Source organism: Branchiostoma belcheri, unplaced genomic scaffold (assembly GCF_001625305.1).
Source record: "Branchiostoma belcheri isolate BF01 breed outbred unplaced genomic scaffold, Haploidv18h27 scaffold45, whole genome shotgun sequence".
Classification (NCBI taxonomy): Eukaryota; Metazoa; Chordata; class Leptocardii; order Amphioxiformes; family Branchiostomatidae; genus Branchiostoma; species Branchiostoma belcheri.
The window spans coordinates 1,065,040-1,085,809 of NW_017804076.1; the positions used below are offsets into that span (position 1 = coordinate 1,065,040).

At 40.6% G+C, this 20,770-nt stretch overlaps 4 protein-coding genes across 6 annotated transcripts in view; 2 read left to right on the top strand and 2 right to left on the bottom strand.

Moving 5' to 3' along the window:
- The window catches only part of LOC109478799 (serine/threonine-protein kinase 16-like), an 8,308-nt gene extending 3,491 nt beyond the window's left edge, over positions 1-4,817 (bottom strand). The window contains exons 1-6 of the mRNA XM_019780598.1: positions 4,435-4,817; positions 3,858-4,008; positions 2,864-2,932; positions 2,129-2,271; positions 1,452-1,572; positions 695-790 (exon numbers count right to left, since the gene is read on the bottom strand). Of these exons, the coding sequence (XP_019636157.1) occupies positions 695-790; positions 1,452-1,572; positions 2,129-2,271; positions 2,864-2,932; positions 3,858-4,008; positions 4,435-4,511 (657 nt within the window). The 5' untranslated portion in view covers positions 4,512-4,817. The remainder of the gene's footprint in view (positions 1-694; positions 791-1,451; positions 1,573-2,128; positions 2,272-2,863; positions 2,933-3,857; positions 4,009-4,434) is intronic.
- A 14-nt stretch (positions 4,818-4,831) lies between these two features.
- Positions 4,832-7,793, top strand: LOC109478798 (PIN2/TERF1-interacting telomerase inhibitor 1-like). The gene is made up of 3 exons (XM_019780597.1): positions 4,832-5,050; positions 5,502-5,684; positions 6,142-7,793. The coding sequence occupies exons 1-3, from the start codon at positions 4,934-4,936 to the stop codon at positions 6,973-6,975; spliced, it is 1,134 nt and encodes a 377-aa protein (XP_019636156.1). The 5' UTR covers positions 4,832-4,933; the 3' UTR covers positions 6,976-7,793.
- Positions 7,794-7,979: 186 nt separating this feature from the next.
- LOC109478796 (RUN domain-containing protein 1-like) lies at positions 7,980-16,429 on the bottom strand. Of its 3 annotated transcripts, XM_019780594.1 has the most exons (7): positions 16,275-16,429; positions 15,150-15,448; positions 14,534-14,698; positions 11,184-11,390; positions 10,445-10,627; positions 10,352-10,403; positions 7,980-10,064 (listed from the first exon to the last, which is right to left on the bottom strand). In XM_019780594.1, the coding sequence occupies exons 2-7, from the start codon at positions 15,438-15,440 to the stop codon at positions 9,085-9,087; spliced, it is 1,878 nt and encodes a 625-aa protein (XP_019636153.1). In that variant the 5' UTR covers positions 15,441-15,448; positions 16,275-16,429; the 3' UTR covers positions 7,980-9,084. The 3 variants fall into 3 exon arrangements, with proteins under 3 accessions (XP_019636153.1, XP_019636155.1, XP_019636154.1); XM_019780596.1 differs by lacking the exon at positions 10,352-10,403 and having other exon boundaries at positions 10,501-10,627; XM_019780595.1 differs by lacking the exon at positions 10,352-10,403 and having other exon boundaries at positions 10,486-10,627.
- A 374-nt stretch (positions 16,430-16,803) lies between these two features.
- Positions 16,804-20,283, top strand: LOC109478743. The gene is made up of 4 exons (XM_019780461.1): positions 16,804-16,938; positions 17,332-17,525; positions 17,882-18,068; positions 19,848-20,283. Exons 1-4 carry the CDS (start codon positions 16,923-16,925, stop codon positions 20,270-20,272), a joined length of 822 nt encoding a protein of 273 aa, XP_019636020.1. The 5' UTR covers positions 16,804-16,922; the 3' UTR covers positions 20,273-20,283.
- The last annotated feature ends 487 nt before the right edge of the window (positions 20,284-20,770 follow it).

Consider the following 20,770-nt stretch of genomic DNA (forward strand, 5'->3'; position numbering starts at 1 on the left):
AGTTGGTGGGGAAATGGATACAGACTGGCCAATTTGATACTGTCTTACCCTCACCAAAAGATCTGCTTGGAGATTATAGACCAGTCACAATTCAAACTAGAAATGTAACATTTGCAAAGCAAATGCATATAGTGCTTACCTTGAACATGGTCTAGCCTAACAAACTACTGCTCTGTTTATTCTTTCTCAAACACATTCATGTATGCAACTTGCAACATAATATAACCCAACACCACAAGGTGTCTGCTACATCATCAGTTACCATGGTGACAGATGTCTGGTCCAGGTCATTGACCATATGAGTTTGGAGAAGAGGAAGAAACAGAGCAGAAACAATATATTTTCTGACTCAAAACTCAAGCATGGGCAAACTCAAGCATAGTACATTTGTACATTTGCAATTAACTGTTTCATCTTTGAAAAACTCAACATTTTCATGATCTCATTAAAGAATTAATCAAATCACTGCATCTACATTTCAGTCCTTTAGCTTTGAGTTGACTTTCTGACCTTTTATCAGTTCACCTTTATTATTTGTTAATGATAATGTTTTGCCATTTTATGTCAGGGTTATCTCCCCACAAATTCTTTTAAAACCACCAGTAGGCAACAAGGATATCCTGGTTAATTAGTAAACAAACAAATAACAAACATTTACGGCAACAAGCAAGAGAAAACATGAAGCTTTACAAACCCAAATGTCCACCTTGTCATCTATAATACAGTGACTTTCCACATGGAAGAGTTCAGGAGCTCTCCAGGGCATGGTGCACTTGGCAGCTGCTAGATCCTGAAAAAATATTCAGATTTTTCAGCACACATTATGAATGAAACACATGCTGTACATGCTAAAATGAAACTTCAATGCAACTTAAAGTACATGTATGTAAACAACTTGCAATTGTGGGATCGTGAGGTGTAAATGGGGTATGGGTCCTGGGTTCAAATCCACCAACATGCCCCAATGTTGTGCCCTTTGGAAAGGCACTTAACACAAATTTCCTCACTTCACAGTTGAAAATGAGTACCTAGCTTCAGTTTGGGGAGAACTAAGTAGCACGTGTAGTCCAGTGGTTAGCGACCCTGCCTCTGGACCAAGAGGTTGGGAGTTCGAATCCCGGCTGTTGTCGCTCACCTGACATGCACACTACTAAAAAGTGCAGTCCCTTGGACAGGATGTCAAGTTGTGGTCCTGTGTTCAATGTGCTTGTCAAAAAGAACTAGGGGAATTATGTCTTCTCTGTCATGACCAGTGGGAGATTAGCTCTTCAGTGAGCTGGGTCGAGATCAAGTGAATCTTTGATTGAGATTGAATCTTTGATTGAGATTAAAGATTCGCTTTCTTTCACTTTTAGACCACACCCATACTCGAATGGAGACCTTAACAAAACAAACAAACAAACAAACAACAACATTTAGAGAGAAGTGTACACATGTGTGATGAAACTTACCTGCATGGCTTGAGCTTCTCCTGACCCTTTAATCTCCACCCTGGCTGGACCCATGGACCCAAAGTCCATCAGAACGGGGGTGTCGTTCTCATCTAACAGGACATTGGCTGGTTTGATGTCTCTGGATTAAAAAAACATTTCAAAAGAAATAAAAAACACATTCAGTTACGTCATTGTAGAACCTGAAAGTAAATGAAAGATTCTATATGCCATAAAAAAGTAACTCAGGCAACTGCATAAGATTTTGGAAAAAGTTGCTTGAGTTACTGTTTTTGGCATATCTCATTACCTGGATGTCTAATTATCATTGACGTATAAAAATGTTTTAGTACTTTCTTTTCTATGCATATACAGCATTGCATAATTTTTGCACAGAGAAAAAATTTTCAAATATTGCTACATTCTTCTGTTCTAGATTATCTGTAGAATATGGGCTATAGTCAATATGCCATTTCCCAATTTGCAATTTCTAGTAAAATACACTTGAATGATAATAACACCAAAATACCAAAAATACACATTGTGGACACAGCTTTTTTGAAAAATGGTAACTTTTCCTCATTGAGTGCTGAACAAAGTGTCCTACTCCCCAACCTGATTGTGTGGGCATGGCCATACCATACCCTACCATTGTAACTTCTTCTCAATGACTGTTGAACAAAGTGTTCTAGACCCACCTATGAGTGACCGGTGCAGGAGTGGCCTCGTGCATGGCCTTGACCCCTTCACAGATGCCCTTGAAGATGCCCAGTAGTCTGTCCTCATGGATGTGTCCATTGTTCTTGGCCATCTTCTCAATCAGGTCTTGTAGAGAACCCAGCTGCACATTCAGATACAGATTCAAGAGCACGTAGAAAGTTGAGTAGTACTTTTCCCTTAACTACAGTAACTGTAATTCCCAATTTTTCAATGTATTTTTTACATTCACAGTTCTCACTGCAACTTCTGTAAAATGGACTAGTCATTACTGCCAACTAATATTAATATAATTCCTTGACTTTCTTTTTTCTGCACATGTTGCCACCACGAACAAATAGTTTTGTGATCATGTCCATTTTTGTCATACTGTGAAATTTTACTAACGTGAACATAAAGTGAATTACAGTATAATTGTATAGGACTTAGAACATTTAATGAAATAGTTAGCTTTATAATTAGTTCATATGAACTGATTTTTCATATTCTACAGGTATAAGTTACTATAAGGTCATCAGTGATTAACTTTGAATGCATGTGGCTCATATCAGGCATACATATCACATGTGGGAAGTGACTATTTGCAGAGAGGCCAAAAGAGACTTGGCAGCTAAAGTAGGTTTGATAGCCAGGCTAAGAACTAACAGCAACAAAGTACAAGGCAAAAACAGAACTCTCTAAAGAATACAGTATCGAATATGTTCAAACACACCCACCTTGTAAAATGGGAAAACTATCCATACAGATGTGGACTGGGTTTTCTTGACTGTTGTAAACTCCTCAACCTGGTGAAAGTAAAAACACAAATTTTACATTTGAACACACATTCACAAACATTTACATTTGAACCACTTCCTTTTCAATTATCCACGATTCCTCAAGATCATGCAACCTCCAAACTTTTGATGGCATGACAGTCTTTGCGTAATTTAAAATAGCGCTGGCTGGGTCTACTAGTATACTATAGGACTGTCTATTGTGTAATTATGGGTGGCAATTTTGCTGCGGTTTTCTTGTTTTCTGTTTTGGCATGTCAAAAAGCCTTTGTATATAAGAAGACAACCTGTCTAAGAAGACCACTTTTCTTCGGTCCCATGGGTGGTCATCTTAGACAAGTTTGACTGTACTAAAAAAATGCAAACCTTGATGATATCATGAAAGTTCATCTGTGTTGGTAGTTACATGTTTAGAGTTAAAACTTCACACTTCAGAGAAGCCACGTGACAAGCCTCACTGGGTCAGTCTACTGAAGAAGACCAGAGTGACAGGTAGAAGTCTAGGTGGGAGAACTTTTTGTCTTGTCTTTCCTTTAATGCCCACAACACAATCATCATACTGATCATTCTGGCATGCCAATTCTTGGCAAGACTCCGGATTGTAGAGTTTGTACCATGGCACACCGGGGCATGCCCCTACTCTTTTTCGAAAGGAGTGGTGGGTTCTTTAACATGTGTGGGGTGTGGCTCTCCCCAAACACGGGACCTCCATTTAACGTAATATCCGAGGGACGTCCCTAACCGAAGCTAGGTACTCATTTACACCTGAGTGAAGTGAGGAAAGTCGTGTAGAGTGCCTTTTCCAAGGGCACAAGATCCGTGACATGGGTGGGGATCGAACCCGGGACCTCTAGGTCCTGAGCCGAACCTGCTACCGCTGCGCCACACGACCCCACTTTTTGTGTTGGATCTAAAGTTTTAACTCTTAACAAACCTTGATGATATTGGGGTGGTCAAACATTCTACAGTACTCTGCTTCTCTCAGTGCCTCAGTCTCATCCTCCTTGGAATGACACGTGATCCTCTTCAGAGCAAAAAACTTCCCAGATTTCTTGTCTTCTATCAGATCTATGTAGGCATAACCCCTGGAAATACAAAAAAATACATCACTTAGATCACACAATCAATCAATTTTTATTCAAAAGATTCGCAAAGTCATTCGCAAGACATTATAATAAGAAACGTAAAAATAAGAAAGAAAAAAGGAGAAAGAAAGAATGATGATATGTCATCAAATCTTTTTATCTGATTACCCTTGTTTAAATATGCAAGAAAAGTTGTCAATTTTTATTCTGCTCCAAACATGTAGGAATAAAGGAAAGAAAGAATGAAAGAAAGAATGGGAGAAAGAAAAGAAAGATCCTTAGTACAATGAACGATATGTCTTTTCTTATGAACCTTTGGACATACAGTACATAAATACATCATTAATTATCGTCCTATAATTATTATAATCAAAATATTCAGTGTGTTTATTTTTAAACTAGAATCATAGAAAAATTAGTTCCTACCCTTCTCCAATCCTTTCCTGCATGTAGAAGGCCCTGTTGTTGATGGTGACCAGGCCCTTGCTGCAGTAGCAGCCCATGGTTGCCAAAAACTCCGTCAGTTCTGTGGTTCCCGCCCAACTCCAACACCTCGCGACAGCTGACTCTGTTTATGTTTTGACACGTGTACTTGTCAGTGGGAGGGGGGCAGACCAAATTTTACCTCAACAATCCAGGACACTTTTGCGAGCTAAAACGGCGATGTCCCTCACTGAAATTTATGCCACTAAACCAAGAGTTCCCCTAGAGAGTTGTCTTGTCGTGATAACTGTCATTGTTTTCAATTTACATAAGAAAACTGGAAAAGATTAAAAAGTTGCGTCTATTTACCCCCCGGCGCTGCCATGTTTAAAAGGCATGACGGGTAAAATGGGTCAAAGGTTAGGGTTTTTTTCTTCGCGTGGCTGTGGACAGATTGTCGTCTGAAATTTTGTCAAATTCGGTGATCTAAACGCGGTCAGACATGCTTGCTGAGCCGAGACGGCGTCAAAAGTGGTCGGCTGATCCGCGAGGGGCCGCCTGGAGCAACGATGACTCCAAGTTTGGTCAGAAGATGCTGGAGAAAATGGGTTGGCAGAAGGTGGGCATGTTGGTGCACGTGTGCATCTGATCGTGGGGAGGGGGGCGGTTTTATGCTGTGAGTTTAAGTAGTTTTTGGGCATCATAACTCAATCCCAGTACTGAGAAAACGTTGTTAGAGTTGTGAAGTTAACCAGGAAAGAGGTTGTGCAGATATCAAGATATAGATTAAAATTAATTAACAATATCACAGGATTTAAAGTTAAAAGTGTTGAAAATGAACTGTTATAAGAAAAAAATTATGTTCTAGGAATCCTACCTTTTGGTAGAGTGGCATAACTACAACAGTCCTGCACATTAGTTCATAAACATCTATCTCTAAATAACCCCAAGTCAACCAACTTTGCTCTATAATGGCTTCGATGGCTAAACAGTTTAAATGATCACTGCAAAAGCAAATGTATGACGTTATTTGATTTAATAAACTTACTGTAATTTTTTATCCACCCCAGGGTAAGGGCCTGGGTGCCAAGGAGGACGGGATGACCCAACATGTGAAGGCCTCCCGTAAGTTTGACCAGACCGGCCTGGGGTGCAGCGCTGACCAGGCTGAGAACTGGATAGCTCATCAGGAGGACTTCGATGCACTTCTGGCAGGTCTAAATGCCAGTCATGGAGCCACAGGCAACGGAGAGGTAAGTAGGCCTTGAGTAGGCTAAAAATCACCTGTGAAACAGTGGCTTTTGTTACATGTTTCTTGTATTAGTGAAGAAAAAATACGTTCCTACCATTTGGTAGACTGGCCGCATAACTACCACATCTTTTGCATTGCCATCTTGACAAAAGAAAGTCAAGATGGCGATGCAAAAGAGGGACTTTCTTTACACCTTCCTCGGGGCAATTCTGACTGCTTCACATTTGGTTCCACTGCTATAGATACGTTCCCAAACGTATATATCTACACCTGAGGAAGATGCCAGTCACCAAACTATGCTGTGTCAAGAGTCTCTTAAAAGACTTAATTCAGTGACTTACCTTTTAGTGCTCTTGAAGTGTGCCAATATGGTAACTTCCATGAATTTTAAAAAAGAACTATACATACATGTATGATGTCATACTGCCCAAGGCTTTACTAAAACATATTCCTTTCAGGCTGAATCGAGCACAAAGACCATCAGTATTGAGGAGAAGTCCAAGTCTTCGAAGAGGCGGGTTCATTACCACAAGTTTACCAGGGGGAAGGATCTCTCCAGCATGAGTCAAGCTGACTTAGCGTGCATCATGGGTAAAAAAGCCAGCCAATCAGAGCCAGTCACTCCCAACCAATCAGAGCCGGCTACACCGAGGAGCCAATCAGATGCTGAGGATGAGGACAGCGCTGCTTCCTGTCCACCAATGGACAATCATTATGGAGTAACCACCATCACAAAGTCTCAGAGCATACAGGATTACTTTGCACAGAAGATGGCAGAGTTAAAGAAGTTACGGTCAGGAGGAGAGGTTGAAAATCAAGATGGTGATGCTAAAGATGAAAGTTCAGAGCCTCAAGTTGAGAGCTCCTCAGAACGGAAGTCAAAGAAAAAGTCCAAAAAAAGAAAATACAAGGAGCAGGAAGATGAGAACGTCAGTTCTGAAAGTGAGGGGGTGAAAGAAAGTACTTCCATCAGAAAGAAAAAGAAGAAAGAACGCAAAGAAGAAAACAATGAGCTGCCTGAAATGGAAGTGACAAGTCAAGAAGACAGCCAGAAGAAAAAGAAGAAGAAAAGGAAGAAGGAGAAAGAACAAGAAGTTCTTGAGCAGCAACAGGAAGTTCTTGAGGAACTTGAAAGCAGTGAGGGGAAAAGAAAGAAGAAGAAAAAGTCTAGGGACACGGTAGAGAGCCTGGAAGATACGACACATGGTGAAAGTATTACATGTGAAGAGAGTAATAGTAAGAGCAAAAAGAAGAAAAAGAAAAGTAAGAAGGAAAAGTTACAAGATGATTAACTTCTTCACTGATATGTCCCTTTAGGAATTATAACTCAGATATCTCTGATGTAAGCCCCAGTAATACACTACTGTATCTCAGGGGTTGTCTTGCATGGGCAGTCTCATATGATCTACACCATCTAGCAATGACATCTATTGAACTTGAAATGAACTGCAGCATTATGGTCTTTTCCAATGATTTTACTCAACATGGCTAGACTAAAGCATCGTGACTGGTATGTGGTTCCAAAATAAATGTACATGTGTCTGTAACTATTCCAACATAATTAATTACATACATTAGTAACAAATATTATACCCTATAGGCCTCTTGAAACACAGATTTCACTGTTGCAGAGCTCAAGTGATTCATAGAACGTGTGCATGATTCACTTGTGTTTATGATAACTACAACCTAGCAATGTTTGGAACAAAAATGCATTGAATGGATTTCTATGGTGTAATTCAGAATGTGGATGAGATGAATTCATTAAACGAGGTATTGTGTGATGAAAAGAGAAAATGGAATAGCTGCTTTCCTTGCATGATGTTTACTTGTCTTAATTTATAATTACAGAGTTGCTATAGCTACATCAACATAGATACAGCACAATAGAAGCAATTATCATGGATAGCAAAGAAGAATCTATTGTATACTCTACCTTTCAAGGTTTGTGATGTAAAATACGATACTAACAATGGAGGAAGCATTGGTTGAATAGTACTTGTACTTTACATTAATATTATATGAAATAAGTAGGAAATTGACTTTGTAAGAATATTGTGTGATGAGTCTTCATGAAATTTTGAATGGTACCTTAAATTGATTTATTTCACTGAATAAAAGTTGACATAATCTGTATTTTGTTGAGACTTGGAGTACATTTCTGTTATGATTTTTCTTGTTCAGGAAACTGTCCATACTGGTTAATGTAATCCCAATGATAGCTTACTACTATTTTGTATTTTAAGAAGGAAATCAACATTGAAAACAAACACCACAATGACTTCAACCTTGTTCTAGTACCTTCTCTTTACTTCACATACAACAAGTTCATAGATTTTGGAGACACCTGGCATTTCTCTTGAGTATACAAATTTTCAGGCATTTTTGTACATGTAAAACTGTTTGGGCCTATCATTTAGTCATTGTTGCACATAACCACAAAGTTACAGCAGCATTGTAAGACATCAGGAGTAACTAATGTACATGAAAATGTTGTACATTGGGCAGTACTATGTACCAGCACTGGTCAAGTCTTGTTATAATATAGCACATTGGTAACCTACGAGCTTCCAGTAATGTTACACTCCATTGCACTCTTACTTAGTCTTAACACAAAATGTATGATTGGGGAGCTGAAATTTACTCAATTTTATATTACATGTGGTTCAGTGGTTGAACATCAAGACAAAGAAATGCTCTCATAAATACAGGTACATACAGTAAACACTGCTCAGCAATGTCTCATTTGCCTAAAGATTCTTACAATAACATTTTTCACAATACTATAATTGCATCAAAGTCACCACAGGAAATATGTACATAATCAAATATTTTATCTATAACATTGATAGATATATTCTTTGACAACAAAAATCAAGGTAGATGCTTAAATTATACATGAGAGTAGCAATGCTTGATCCAGCATACCTTAGCACACTGATTTCAACATACACAATAGACAGCAACAATCAGCATTTAGCTAGAGAAAATTCACACAAAATGTGTAACTCTTAGACAAACTGAATATTTTCAAGGAAATGACATTTATATTTCAAAGGATTCTATGCACAAGACATACCTTCCTTTTACCCCACATGCAAAAGGCCTTTGTAGAGAAGCATACTTATGTAATATCTACTGTATCTAATAACATTATACACAAGCCTGGCTTTTAGCAGCATTAACAGGACATAGTACAATACAGTTTCGAAAGTCTGATGTACCAAGAATTTGTTTGTTTTATTTAGATCTCTATTACTTATGTGATTCTCCATAAGAATTGTTCTTACCACTGCGTCTCTCCTTCATAAACAATAAATAAACTAAAAGCACTAAATATAAACACACCTGGTAGAATTGCACTGACTTCGACATTCCACAGAAACTATCTACAAAGACGACTACACCCCTTCCCCGAAGGCATCCTTGATGTTCTGGAAATGTCGGATGGCCAGGTCGGTCGGAATGTGGAACTTGAATTCTGTAAGTCTGTTGAGGATTTGCAGCGCAGGGTCGAAGCTTGTTTTGGCGGTGAATCCCCAGGGTTGGTAGTAGCTAGTGATGAGCGGCGCGGTACGGACCACGAGGCGACACCACGAGACGATACGCCCCTGGTTGAGCGCGCAGCACACCCAGGCTTTCCACTCCGAGTCCATGCTTCGCTTCAGCGGGTCGTGGGTGCTCACGATATCGTGGATGGCACTGAGGAGGGTCTGTTTGGCCGTGATGGCCGTCCCGCCAACGATGTCCAGACTGAACGACTCGGAAAGCTTGCGTGCTGGCGAGAGGTTGTACTCGCGCCCGTGTTTCATCTCGTAGTATTTGACCAGCAGCTCCCACGCGTGCATCTTCCCCGGGGGCGGCGGCTTGCGCTGCTGGAAGCAGAAGTACGGCATGACGGCCTGGCTGAGACTCTTGCTCTGCCCGACCTTCATCAGACCGTGCTGGAACACGTCTCTCAGCGCCGGCGCCAGTTCTCTCCTCACAATGTTCGTGAGCTCGTCGCGGCCTCGTACCGGGCTCTCCGACGAGTCACTGAGGTAGTCGCTGTCGTCGGGGACGTCATTTCGCACCTTGGCCAGCTCGCAGACGTGACTCACAGCCTGGTCTAATGCCTTCAGCAGCTCGTCAAAGTTGTACTCGCTGTTTCTGTCCTCCGTGGGAATGATGTGGTCCTTGAAGAGGTTGGCGCCACAACCGAACTGACTGACGGCAAAGATCTGGAGAACGGTCAGCGCCCGCTTCATGATGGACAGGCTGGTCTCGCGGATCTTCTTCTGGGCCTCCTGTGTCGTCGCACGGAGCCGCGCCTGGCTGGTCTGTTTGGAAATCTCCGGACTTCCTCCTGTCACCTTCCCCTTAATCTGGGGAGGAGCATTTCCTGAAAAATACAACAAAAGCAACAGGTTAGAAATATGAACAATCTAAGATGGGTCACCGATTCTAGTTTCCCTGTGTACAAGGCTGAGGTACACCCTGTTTTGAACCCACCTACAATTTGTAATTATGAACAGGACAGAAAGTGGCAAATTGCTATTGTCTTGTCAGAGCGCAAAACAAACATTAAACCCAAGCAACCCTTCACATCAACGCTGACGGTAACGCAAAATTCTAACAATTTTCTAGCAAAAATCACCATGGACAGGTACACCCACCTAACCCACCCACCTTTCCTGGTCTCACCATGAACAGGACAGGTACACCCTCCTAACCCACCCACCTTTCCTGGTCTCACCATGAACACCCACCTAACCCACCCACCTTTCCTGGTCTCACCATGAACACCCTCCTAACCCACCCACCTTTCCTGGTCTCACCATGAACAGGACAGGTACAGCCCTCCTTCTCGTGTCCGATATCTCCTCCGTTCTCCTGAAGAAACTCGATGAACATCTCCAAGTCTGTTATCTGAGTCTTCAACTGGTGGATCACCTGTTCTTTCACCTGTTGGTAAGTACAAGGATGTGTTACAACTTACAGTAAGTATTAATGTAAAAGAGCTGAATGAAATGCATGTACAATGTATGTTGATTGTGAACGAAGTAAAAGAAGTCAGCATTGGAAAAGAATGCTAACAAATGAATTACTCAAAATGTATTTTCATAACCAAGAGGATTATTCCACCGACATTTCATGTGCAATGTGAACCAGTCAAAACGACAGACGGTCACCAAAATGTTGGATGAATAAACCTCTGGTTTGTCAAACAAAGGCGTCTAATTATTTGCTAAAAATTTTTAATTCAGAAATAAATATAGACATGTGTAGCACACTTTCACCTACAATACACCACATCAAAGTATTCTCTGTCCTCGCTTATTTTTTGAGATAACAATTTTGACAAAAAAAGGCCCCAGTGTCTCTGATTTCTTTCCTTTTTTCCTCTGCCATTTACAGGTGGTCATCACCATGCATAAGATTTACAAAAGCCCTAAACATTTCCTGGAGGTATGAGATCGCCAAATTCTAGTTTCCATTTATGTTCTAACATGTCCTGTACCTTAGCAGGGTTGACGATTTCCCCCACAGCATTGTCCACTCTGTGACGTAGCTCCTCAGTGGTCAGTTTGTCCAGCCCGTCGATGTCCAGGTCCATCTTACTGGTCAGCTGGTCAATGATGACCCTCTGTTTCTCCTGCATGACCGCTGTGGGCATGTCGATGGCCCCCTCCTTGTATGCAAAGTCTTCTAAGTCTTCCAGTTGATTCTGGGGGGAAAACAGATTAGGGATGGAATTGTGTTTAGGGCTCACATCTATACTAACAGAAAATTCGAACTCTATACTACTGGATAAATTCTGGAGATACATTCTGGACGTTTCAAGTGACATTCTTATTCTTATAGAATCATCACTATACAAGTCTTTGTCACATCATTTTTTCCAGTTCAAATGTGTTGACAATAGTTCATTAGTGATGATGAAAAAGAGTGGTGGATGTTACTCAAAATGCCTGGGAGTTATTTTAGTTTGTAATTTATTCAGTAGTGTAGTAGAGTTTGAATATGAGTATTGTTTACCTGTATGTTTAACATTTACCTATGTACACTATCTAATATTATGCCACATACATTTTTGCACAATCATGTATATATATATTATGTAGGTACACAGCCTGCCATATTTACTCAAAGTACACTGTAATTTACAGTAAATCTCCAATGAAATCTTGAAAAAAGACATAAAATAATTAATAGAAATCTGTGTGATATTGGGCCATAATTATATGCTGTAAATCCAAATCAAGCTAACACATCAATCCACATATCAAGTAATTGTTTGTGTGTGGGCTACTAGTGTTATAAAAACTGTGTTTAGAATAAGCCTTCAATTGATAATCATACACAACTGACATGCTGGATAATGCAACTAATAAGGACTCGGGAGCTTTGAAGCGAACAATTTACCTCCGTGACAACACTAATGAGCATCCTTTGGGGAGTCTGCCTCCTGTTTATACTGAATAACAATGAGTCTCAGTTAGGAAGGCCTGCATGGGGGAGTCCTGACGTTACGCTCTATGCTGAATTTTGAAAGCTGGGTACGTATAATCGTGCTGAATTCAAGAAGCCTCCCCATTACGTTTTACGATAAATTCTGGGTAGCTACAACACATTACGTAGTGTTGAAACGGCAAATTACGATCTACGCAAAATGTGTTAATTATGCTCTACGTTGAATTAGCGTGATCCGTCTACACTCTACATAGAATTAAAACGGCCGAATACGCTCTACGGAAAAGGACATATGGGCCCCCATTTACTAGTAGTTGAAGAAGTCGTAACAGGCTTTCAACTATAACATTGGCCTTATTCTTTGATTATTATTTTTAACTCTGTTAGTGTTGTACATGTACATTTGTTTTAGGAATATATGTCATTTTTCATCAACGTGACCTCCATTAATATGTCATAGTTCACCATACAAAAATTGCTAGCCATCAAAACCTGACACATTTGCCTTAGCAGCTATGTGCTTGGACACTGCTTGCGTCAAAGGTTCTGTTTACTTTAGAATACAGCCTTTCATGAACCAGGATACATTCAGAAGGGTCGGACATATCCTGACTCTACTGTATTGTATGTAAGAAGTCCTGTGTGACCAGCCCCAGCTGTGTACATATACTTCAGGCTTCATTTCCCTTACTGAAAGTTAAATACGGTTGAAGTAAGGTACGGCAAAGATCATTGAAAGCCAATTTCTATGAGAATTCATACATGCATAAAATAAAAATATTGTCTCTAATTTTTTGTGTAATTTTCTTAAATGATTTAATAGCCTGGTACATTTTCTGTAGATCTGATGTATGATATTTTTGTAGTCAAAGTTTAAAATTGTAAATGGATTCATAAACTCAATCCAGTAATGATGCCATCTTTAGTGGCTCAGCCACTACAATACCCATTACCATCCTTATATGTACGTCAACACCCTACATTTGTATTCATTCTACACAATCCAGTAGTCACTTGAGAGCACTGGGGTGACATAATGGTCATGCGTCAGCACTGACATTTGAAAGGAATCCTATATAGGTGACTGTTTGAGCTATGCATCTGTACTAAACTAACACAATAATCCCAACCATATGTCCCTAAGCCATGACGCCCACATTACGTAAATGGAGGGCTTATAAATGCACTCTGTTTGACACAAATATTTCTGAAACCAGGAAAGCTGTCATAAAACCTTAGTGATAAACGCCAAAAAGCAGTTACTCCAGCAACTGGATATGATTTAGAAAACGTCAGACGTTTCAGCTTGTATCCACTAGCTTTCATCAGTGACTGAGAGACCAGAGGGGAAATGCTTAGTGACAAAATCTACGCTTCCATATGCTTGTGGATAGAATGAAAGAAAAATCACTATCAAAAGACAGACAAGAAGTTACTGATAGTTTTAGCTTTACCCCAAATTTAGTGAGACTTTTTTCTTTGTTTACATTTACAGCACATGAATTTATAAATAAGAATAGAGAAAAGGAAATCTGCAACTGCAAGATAAAAAATCATCTGTTTCCTCTGCGCGCCAAGAGGTTGGAAATATAAGCTGACAATTTTAGGTTTACTTCATAGATGAACAGACTTTGCTCAAAACATTCAGACAGAAAACGAAACACCAGATACATGATTGTACATAATTATGAGTGAACATCATTCTTACATGTATGCCTACTGAAAGACATACGAATATATCTCAAGCCACCACAAAACATAAGCTGTACCGTAAAGAAGTTAGGAAATAATTCAATATAAAAGCAAACTTAATAATATTCTTCAACCACAAAGAAAGTTAGCTAGGTTCCAGGACCAATGGTTCCAAGCTGGCTGCTTTTTCATTGATTTTTGATAAGGAGAATTGCTGGCGACATTGTTTCCCACTTAACATGATCAAACTCTATTGATTTTATCGTGCTTTCAAATTAGAATCATGTTCAAAACGTTTCTCATTTCAATATATCTATTACTTTTGCCATGTACCTGAAATATCAATATCACGATTTATGTTTCCAACCAACCCCAGAAAAAACTACCGATCCTGGCCTTCTTGGGGTGGACCCCTGCAAGGGACATAAATTTTTCAAGCTGATCTAGCTTTTTTCAAGCTTTTCTACCTCCATGATCTGACAACTGAATGATTGAAACATTGTACAATCGGTTTTCAAACATTGAATATTGAAAGTGTCCTCATGCAAGTTTTACTTTTTAACTGTTACAGTATTGTATAAGTCAGACCACTAGAGATCACCAAAGTCTAAAAGAAAAGAACGAGAAAAAATTACTTATTTTTTTCAGAACATCTTTTAGCTTTAAAAAAAAAAAGAATTTAATTTACTTTAAACTATTCCGTACCTTGAGTTGTTTGATAAGTTCCTGTTGTTTCTCGCGCTGTTCCAGAATACGGAACTCGTGTTCGCGCTCGCTCATGTCATCCAGTATCTGTGCGTCCTGCGTGACACAGCCGCGAACGTCGGGACAGCCCTGGAATGCAAACTCCTCTAGTTCCTTCAGGAGACCCTGCAAGACAGCGAGAACATGATAAGACATCTTTTAGGTCCTTCATGATGTTTCAGTCTGAGGTCCTTTTCTCACTAGGATAGCTTTTCTCACTAGGATAGAATTGTACGAATCAAGTCGAGTAGATTCGTTTTAGCTTTGATCTGGATCTATTCGGCTCGATCCAAACAATTTTATCCTAGTGGGAAAGGGAATGAAGAAAGGACTTAGACTGAAACATCATCTTTCTGATCATTTCTGCAACACTTGATTATAGGGGTGCCAACTCCATCATGTAATTATGTAATTAACCTGCCATACCTATTATAGTGTAGATATGCACAAGCATGATAGATTCTATTTTTCCTGCACCTGCTGTAATACCATTAACATGTAGTTCCGTGAACACCTCCATTTTTCTCAGACTGTGAACTTTTGTTTCCGTGAACATAAAGTGAATTACAGTATTTACCTCTTTGTCGTCCGGTGGTGCTGTAACGATCTGTTTGAGTCTGAACTGTACTTGAGCAAAATGCGTGGTGAGGGCCAGTAGTGAGGAGTTCAGCTGGTCCTGTTCCTGCTCCAACATGCGCAGCCGCTCGATCTCGCTCACGTGCGGCTGGTCCCCACCCCCCTGCGCCCCCGGGGTGGGGGAGGCGGTGGCGCCCACGGGAGGCCAGCGCTCCACGTCCGGCTGGTTCTCCAGACTCAGACCCTCCATCTCCAGGTCGAAGTCTGACTCGTTTGAAACCTCCTCCATCATTTTCACTCCTGGAAACAGAACAAAATAAACCCTTAAACTTTTAAAAAGGCATCCAATACAATTTCAGGGCAGTAAAACTGGATTTTCAAAGTCAATTTTCTTGTCACTCTTCAGCATACTGATACATTTGTATCTGTAAAAATGTGATGTCACTGACAGCAATCGTACATGTATCTACTAGTAAGTTCTAACTATTTGTGGGTGGTACCCAAAAAAATAAAGAGATGCCTCACGTAGCTTGTTTTGGGGCAATTTCAAATCCTTCAAGTATTAAATATTAAATATCATTATCAGACAAATTTCCTCATCCAGGACCAGAATACTGAAACTGCATTGGATTCAGGTGTGTCAAATAATGGCTCAATTGACAAGTGTGGAGAGGAAAAAAAAACTGAATGCAACCAACTTGGAAGAAAAAAAAAGTACAGATTGGGCATAGATAGACTGCAATGTTGAACATATCTGTGCAAGCTTTTCTAATTTTATGGAAAACCCTGAAAATGAAATGGCACTGTTATTAGTGTTACTGAAGTTGGAAACGCCCACAATTATAGAACTCAAACCTACGAAAAATACTACGGTCTGGACTGTTATATGTTTTCGTGGACATCTGTTATGTCTTCATGGACATCTGAAGAGGCCGTGTGCCACGCCGTGTTTACAGAAGCCAGAAAAATACAAACAGAAGGCTGCACTGAGTCCACTCTTGTGCCAGGCAAATCCCGGATATATTTTCTGTAGCAGGTGGTCGTGGCAGCAAATGAAAAGCACGAGAAAAACATCAACCTACGATCAAAAACCTCTTCCTCTACAGACGAAATATAAGTCCTTTACCTTGGTATAGATGCAGCTAACACGCAGCAACCTTCGGAAATGTCGGAAAGCCGGTTATATTTGTTTTAGGACAGAAAGAAGACGGAAAACTTTAGGTTTTGCAGACCATCTGGTCGCGTCTCTCGTCCAAGCGCTAATGTGTTTCCCTACGGCGCATGCGTACTGGACCAGAACGAGGTTCAACCCGGAAGTAGGGTAACAGGTGGCGGCGGTACCACAGCGCCTTCTGGCGGAACCAATAAAAAGTGCAACAATAATAAGACAATTGCTGACATTCTTTTGCCGGAATTTCCATTTTTCAAGAAAACAGTAGCAGTAAATTGTGGCTTTATCTTATGGAGGACATGTTTACAAAGCAATGGGTCATATATATTTTACCCAGATATGTTTGTTTGTTTGTTTGTTCTACAACGTTCGCGTTCCATATACGCGACATTCAGAAAAGTCGAAGGTAAACATAGAAGACGAACTTTCGAAGTGGCGTGGCGGCTGAGTCACATGCTAAAGCTCATTTGTGTCACATCACTCGTCAACACAGGGTTTTGTCTTTCCATAATGTGGCGAACACAGCATCGTATCAGCGCGTCTTCGTGATCAGCAGCAGCGTTGTCAAGTTTTCTGTCAAACGCAACTTGTTCACAACATCCAATGAAGGCAATGGAAAGTAAGTAGTGCATATCTTTTATAGCTGTTCGCATCCTTTGGTTACAAGTGCCTTGTCAACTTTTTATTCTGTATTTTCTCTTCCGGGAAAAGAAATGTATTGAATCGAAGTACATGTAGTAACGATGTAGGAAATGTTAATATTACGTCGATGAAGGTTAGACATCCATATGTAATAAGATACGCCAAATTCATTTCCAAAATCATACCCAGTTGCTTGAGGAACTGTTTTGGCCTAAATACTAACGTTACATTCTTTCTGGTTAATTTCTTGCGCACAACTGAACGAGCATATCTAGACAGCAATAGTTTGCCTTGCATTATGGTAAGACATTTTAACGTTACTTATCATGATAGTCTAATGCTTTTTTCTTATACTTGTACCCACTCGAAGGGTTTACGGTAGCAGAGAAGCGGTGGCTGCTGGTCGGGATCGCTCTTCACAAAATCGTCCACCCCGCGATCTGCCAGGCCCTGAAGACTGAAGCCGGACACCCCGTTCCTTACGGCTGTCTGGACATTTCTGCGGCTATAGACCGACTCAACAGCGAGAATGCCTTTGCATTTGATCTTCAGAAAGCAGCAACGGTAGGGAACAAGTAAATTGATTAAAAAGAAAACTAGAAAGCTAACATTTGCAAAGCAAATGCATAATGTTTACCTTCGGCTTCGCATATGGTCTGCTCTGTTAATTCTTAAATATGGTCAGACAGGCCTAGGAGTCTGAATCCCTCCTGCTATAAAATGACAACATTATGTAACCCAACACCAGTTGCCGTGGTAACAGGCACACCATTGGTTCAGGTCATTGAGGTCAGTGTTTGGAGAAGAAGAAGAGGAAGAAACTGAGCAAAAACAATATGTTTTCCTTCGGTAAACATAAAAAAGTAACATGCAGGAAATTACGACCAAATGTATCTGAATCAATTTATTTTTATATGCAGAAACTGCGCTCGAAGGTCCGGAATAAGTGGGCACATTCCGTCATGAACGAGTGGATCGACAAGGAACATTTTCACACGTGTTTCTTGGCCATGAGAAAGGTCATTGACCTCTTGCCGTACCCGAGTCCAGCCGTCAGAGAAAGGACCAGCATGCGTCTAAGGAAATATGAAGAGGGCGATGCCACGGGTACGGGGTATATAATTTAACGAGAAAATAAACACACACACACACAAAGAGAGAGAGAGAGAGAGAGAGACAAAGAGACAGAGAGTCAGAAAGAGAGAGAGAGAGCAAGAGAGGGAGAGAGAGAGAGAGAGACAAAGACAGGAAGAGACACCATTCCTCCTACGCTTAGCTATAGAATAACGTTAGGCCACAAAGTAAATTTTATGGATGACGTCCTTTGGAGACCCTAAATCTAATGCGAGAGGGCGAAAAAAAAACAAGAAAGGCCCTGAAAAACAAGATGCCTAGATTAGAAATAAACCAAGAGACGACAAATGTTAGGACACAAATTGAATGAGGTGACACAGTGTAACAAGCAAGAAGTCTTTTATTCATCATCAAAAAAGCAATGAATCAGGTGGAACAGCAGTTATCGTCCTGTCCTGTTTCTTTCATCACATTTTTGCAGGCCTGCAGAAACAAAGCATGTGCTCTTTACCCATTTGACGTTACGGGTTTCACGTCAACCTAACGATTTGTGGCACTTTCGTGACTCTTTGGTCATAGTTACAGGAAGCGGAATTATATTTCAGTCCATACCATGGTATGGATGAAATATATTGTGTTCTCTGGTGTTTCTTCTTCTCCTTCTCCTCCTTCTCCTCCTGCCAAACAGTCAAAGGGATTCAACTCCGCCATCATTCAGCCAAATGACTTGAAATTTGGCATGGAGGTAGAGTGGGCCAATACCCCAGGCGTTTTTCATTTTTTTGATACATGCCTTTGAAAAATTTTTATGAAGGTTTTTTGGGGCATTTTTCGCCAAAAAATGGATTTTTGGATCCTGAGCCCTGGTTTTACAACCAAATGATCTGAAATTCGGTATAAGGGTACCTTGAACATGTGTCTACAGAATAGCAGTCACATATTTGGCATACACCACTTCCAAATGACTCATTTGGAGGACTTTAATGGCTATTTTCAGCAAAAAAAGGGCCAAAAGCGCTGTACCCGTTCCATGTTCTATCTAAAGAATGGCCGGTTCCATCCATGGAACACGTGTTCCATTGCGGGTTACCTGAGGTCACATTGCACGTAAGTCATGCGGAATGACCCACACATTCAATTTTATGTGCCTAAGACCTTCAAAATGTATCAAATCTCATCATTGTTAGTATTTGCATACCTGTAATAAGACTAGTAAAGCTTTCGAGATTCAATGTGCTTGATCTTGCATCTTTGTTCTCAATTACATACCTACTACTACTACTGTATATAATTCATTTATTTGAGAATCTTTGCCAGTTTTACACTGGGGTAAGTTTGGAATAGTCCACTTTTGCGTGGGAGGGAGATGGACTGAAATATGCTGTATTTGCTCCCAAGCAAATGTCGGCCTCTCTAGTTTCTTGTTTTTTTTTTAGGAACAGGCCAAAATCAATGCGCGCGCGGACGTCATCCATAAAATTTACTTGGTGTGGCCTTACAGTGAAAACCAATGGAACGGTGACTCTCCTTGGTGCTGAACGCCATCAACTACTGTAAACCGCCATCAACTTTTTGACGTATTTCTGTCTGTCATTCCCCTGCATTATGTTACACGAACAATATTTTCTATTTGCCTCACAGCAAAAACTTAAACTGTTTTGGTATAATGCTGAATGGTAAATTCTGGAAACATAACAGCTAGAACGTACATTTCCCTCCATCTTTGTATTGTGTAATGAGTATTATCATTGCGTTTCTTCCGCAGCTTTCCATACCTCGTTGTGCAGCTGTGTTTTCTTTCTGTTTTTTCAGGAAATCTCCTATTCAATCCTTATCATTTCTTTCCTGGTGGAGACGGCAACAGCCAGACTGTTGTGGCTGTGCCTGAGCCCCCGTCGGTTGGCTGTGAGTTGTGCGGCTACACCGGGAACCTCCACCCGTCAGCCGGCTGTGAGTCGTGTGGTTACACCGGGAGCCTCCACCCCTCCCCTCCCCCCAACGGCCACCCCTCAGACGACAATGGTAGCAGCCCAATTGAACAGAGTATGAGGACATCAAAGTGGAAATTTTCTTGGCTACACCTCACAGGCGGAGCCGTATTAGGGTTTGCTGTGGGCGTCCTCCTCGCAAGTGTTCCTGGGAAATGTGGTGAAGTTGTTCGTAGTGGGTCTGTGCCGATTGTTCTCAGGCTAGAAGATATGATAAAAGCATGCAGTCATCTCCGGCTTTCCTCCTGATATTTTCCTGCAAATTTGCTGTTGCACTTACCTACAGGAGACTATTGTCCATGATCTGTTTAACTTTAAGTCTACTGCTCTGTTTGGAGCACAGTCACTTCACACATAACGTTACATACATTGTTCGGTGTATCGCACAAGTGTAGTCAATAAACTTGCATTCTTACAGTGATTGTGTTGTGAGTATGAAGTGAATCAAACGCATGCATTTAAGGTGCGTAAGTGCATGAAGGCATAATGTTGTGTGACTGAATCAGACTTGAAATTGATACTCTCAGAGTATTTTCAAAGTACATGTAACGTTACATATCTGTATCTGTATAGCCGGTATAACCGTCTTTCGGCGTAACACACCAGCTTCATTTCATGTATGCAGTTCAAGGTTATATACAATGGGACATGATTTGAACATAACCTCCCCTTTGAATATGACAGTCATATGTGTACGCCTGCAGAAAAATGTACACCAGAAACTTCTTGCAATCTTTCTACGTCATA

Bases quoted from the DNA above. Each gene is read 5' to 3' on its own strand.
- LOC109478796 (XM_019780594.1), bottom strand. From the start codon at position 15,440: ATGATGGAGGAGGTTTCAAACGAGTCAGACTTCGACCTGGAGATGGAG. The intron at 10,628-11,183 runs GTACAGGACATG...ACTTACCAACAG, and splicing joins AAATCGTCAACCCTGCTAAG to GTGAAAGAACAGGTGATCCA. The intron at 10,404-10,444 runs GTGGGTGGGTTA...AGACCAGGAAAG, and splicing joins TCATGGTGAGACCAGGAAAG to GTGGGTGGGTTAGGAGGGTG.
- LOC109478798 (XM_019780597.1), top strand. From the start codon at position 4,934: ATGCTTGCTGAGCCGAGACGGCGTCAAAAGTGGTCGGCTGATCCGCGA. The intron at 5,051-5,501 runs GTGGGCATGTTG...TATCCACCCCAG, and splicing joins AGAAAATGGGTTGGCAGAAG to GGTAAGGGCCTGGGTGCCAA. The intron at 5,685-6,141 runs GTAAGTAGGCCT...TATTCCTTTCAG, and splicing joins GAGCCACAGGCAACGGAGAG to GCTGAATCGAGCACAAAGAC.
- LOC109478743 (XM_019780461.1), top strand. The intron at 17,526-17,881 runs GTAGGGAACAAG...TTTTATATGCAG, and splicing joins ATCTTCAGAAAGCAGCAACG to AAACTGCGCTCGAAGGTCCG. The intron at 18,069-19,847 runs GTACGGGGTATA...CTGTTTTTTCAG, and splicing joins TGAAGAGGGCGATGCCACGG to GAAATCTCCTATTCAATCCT.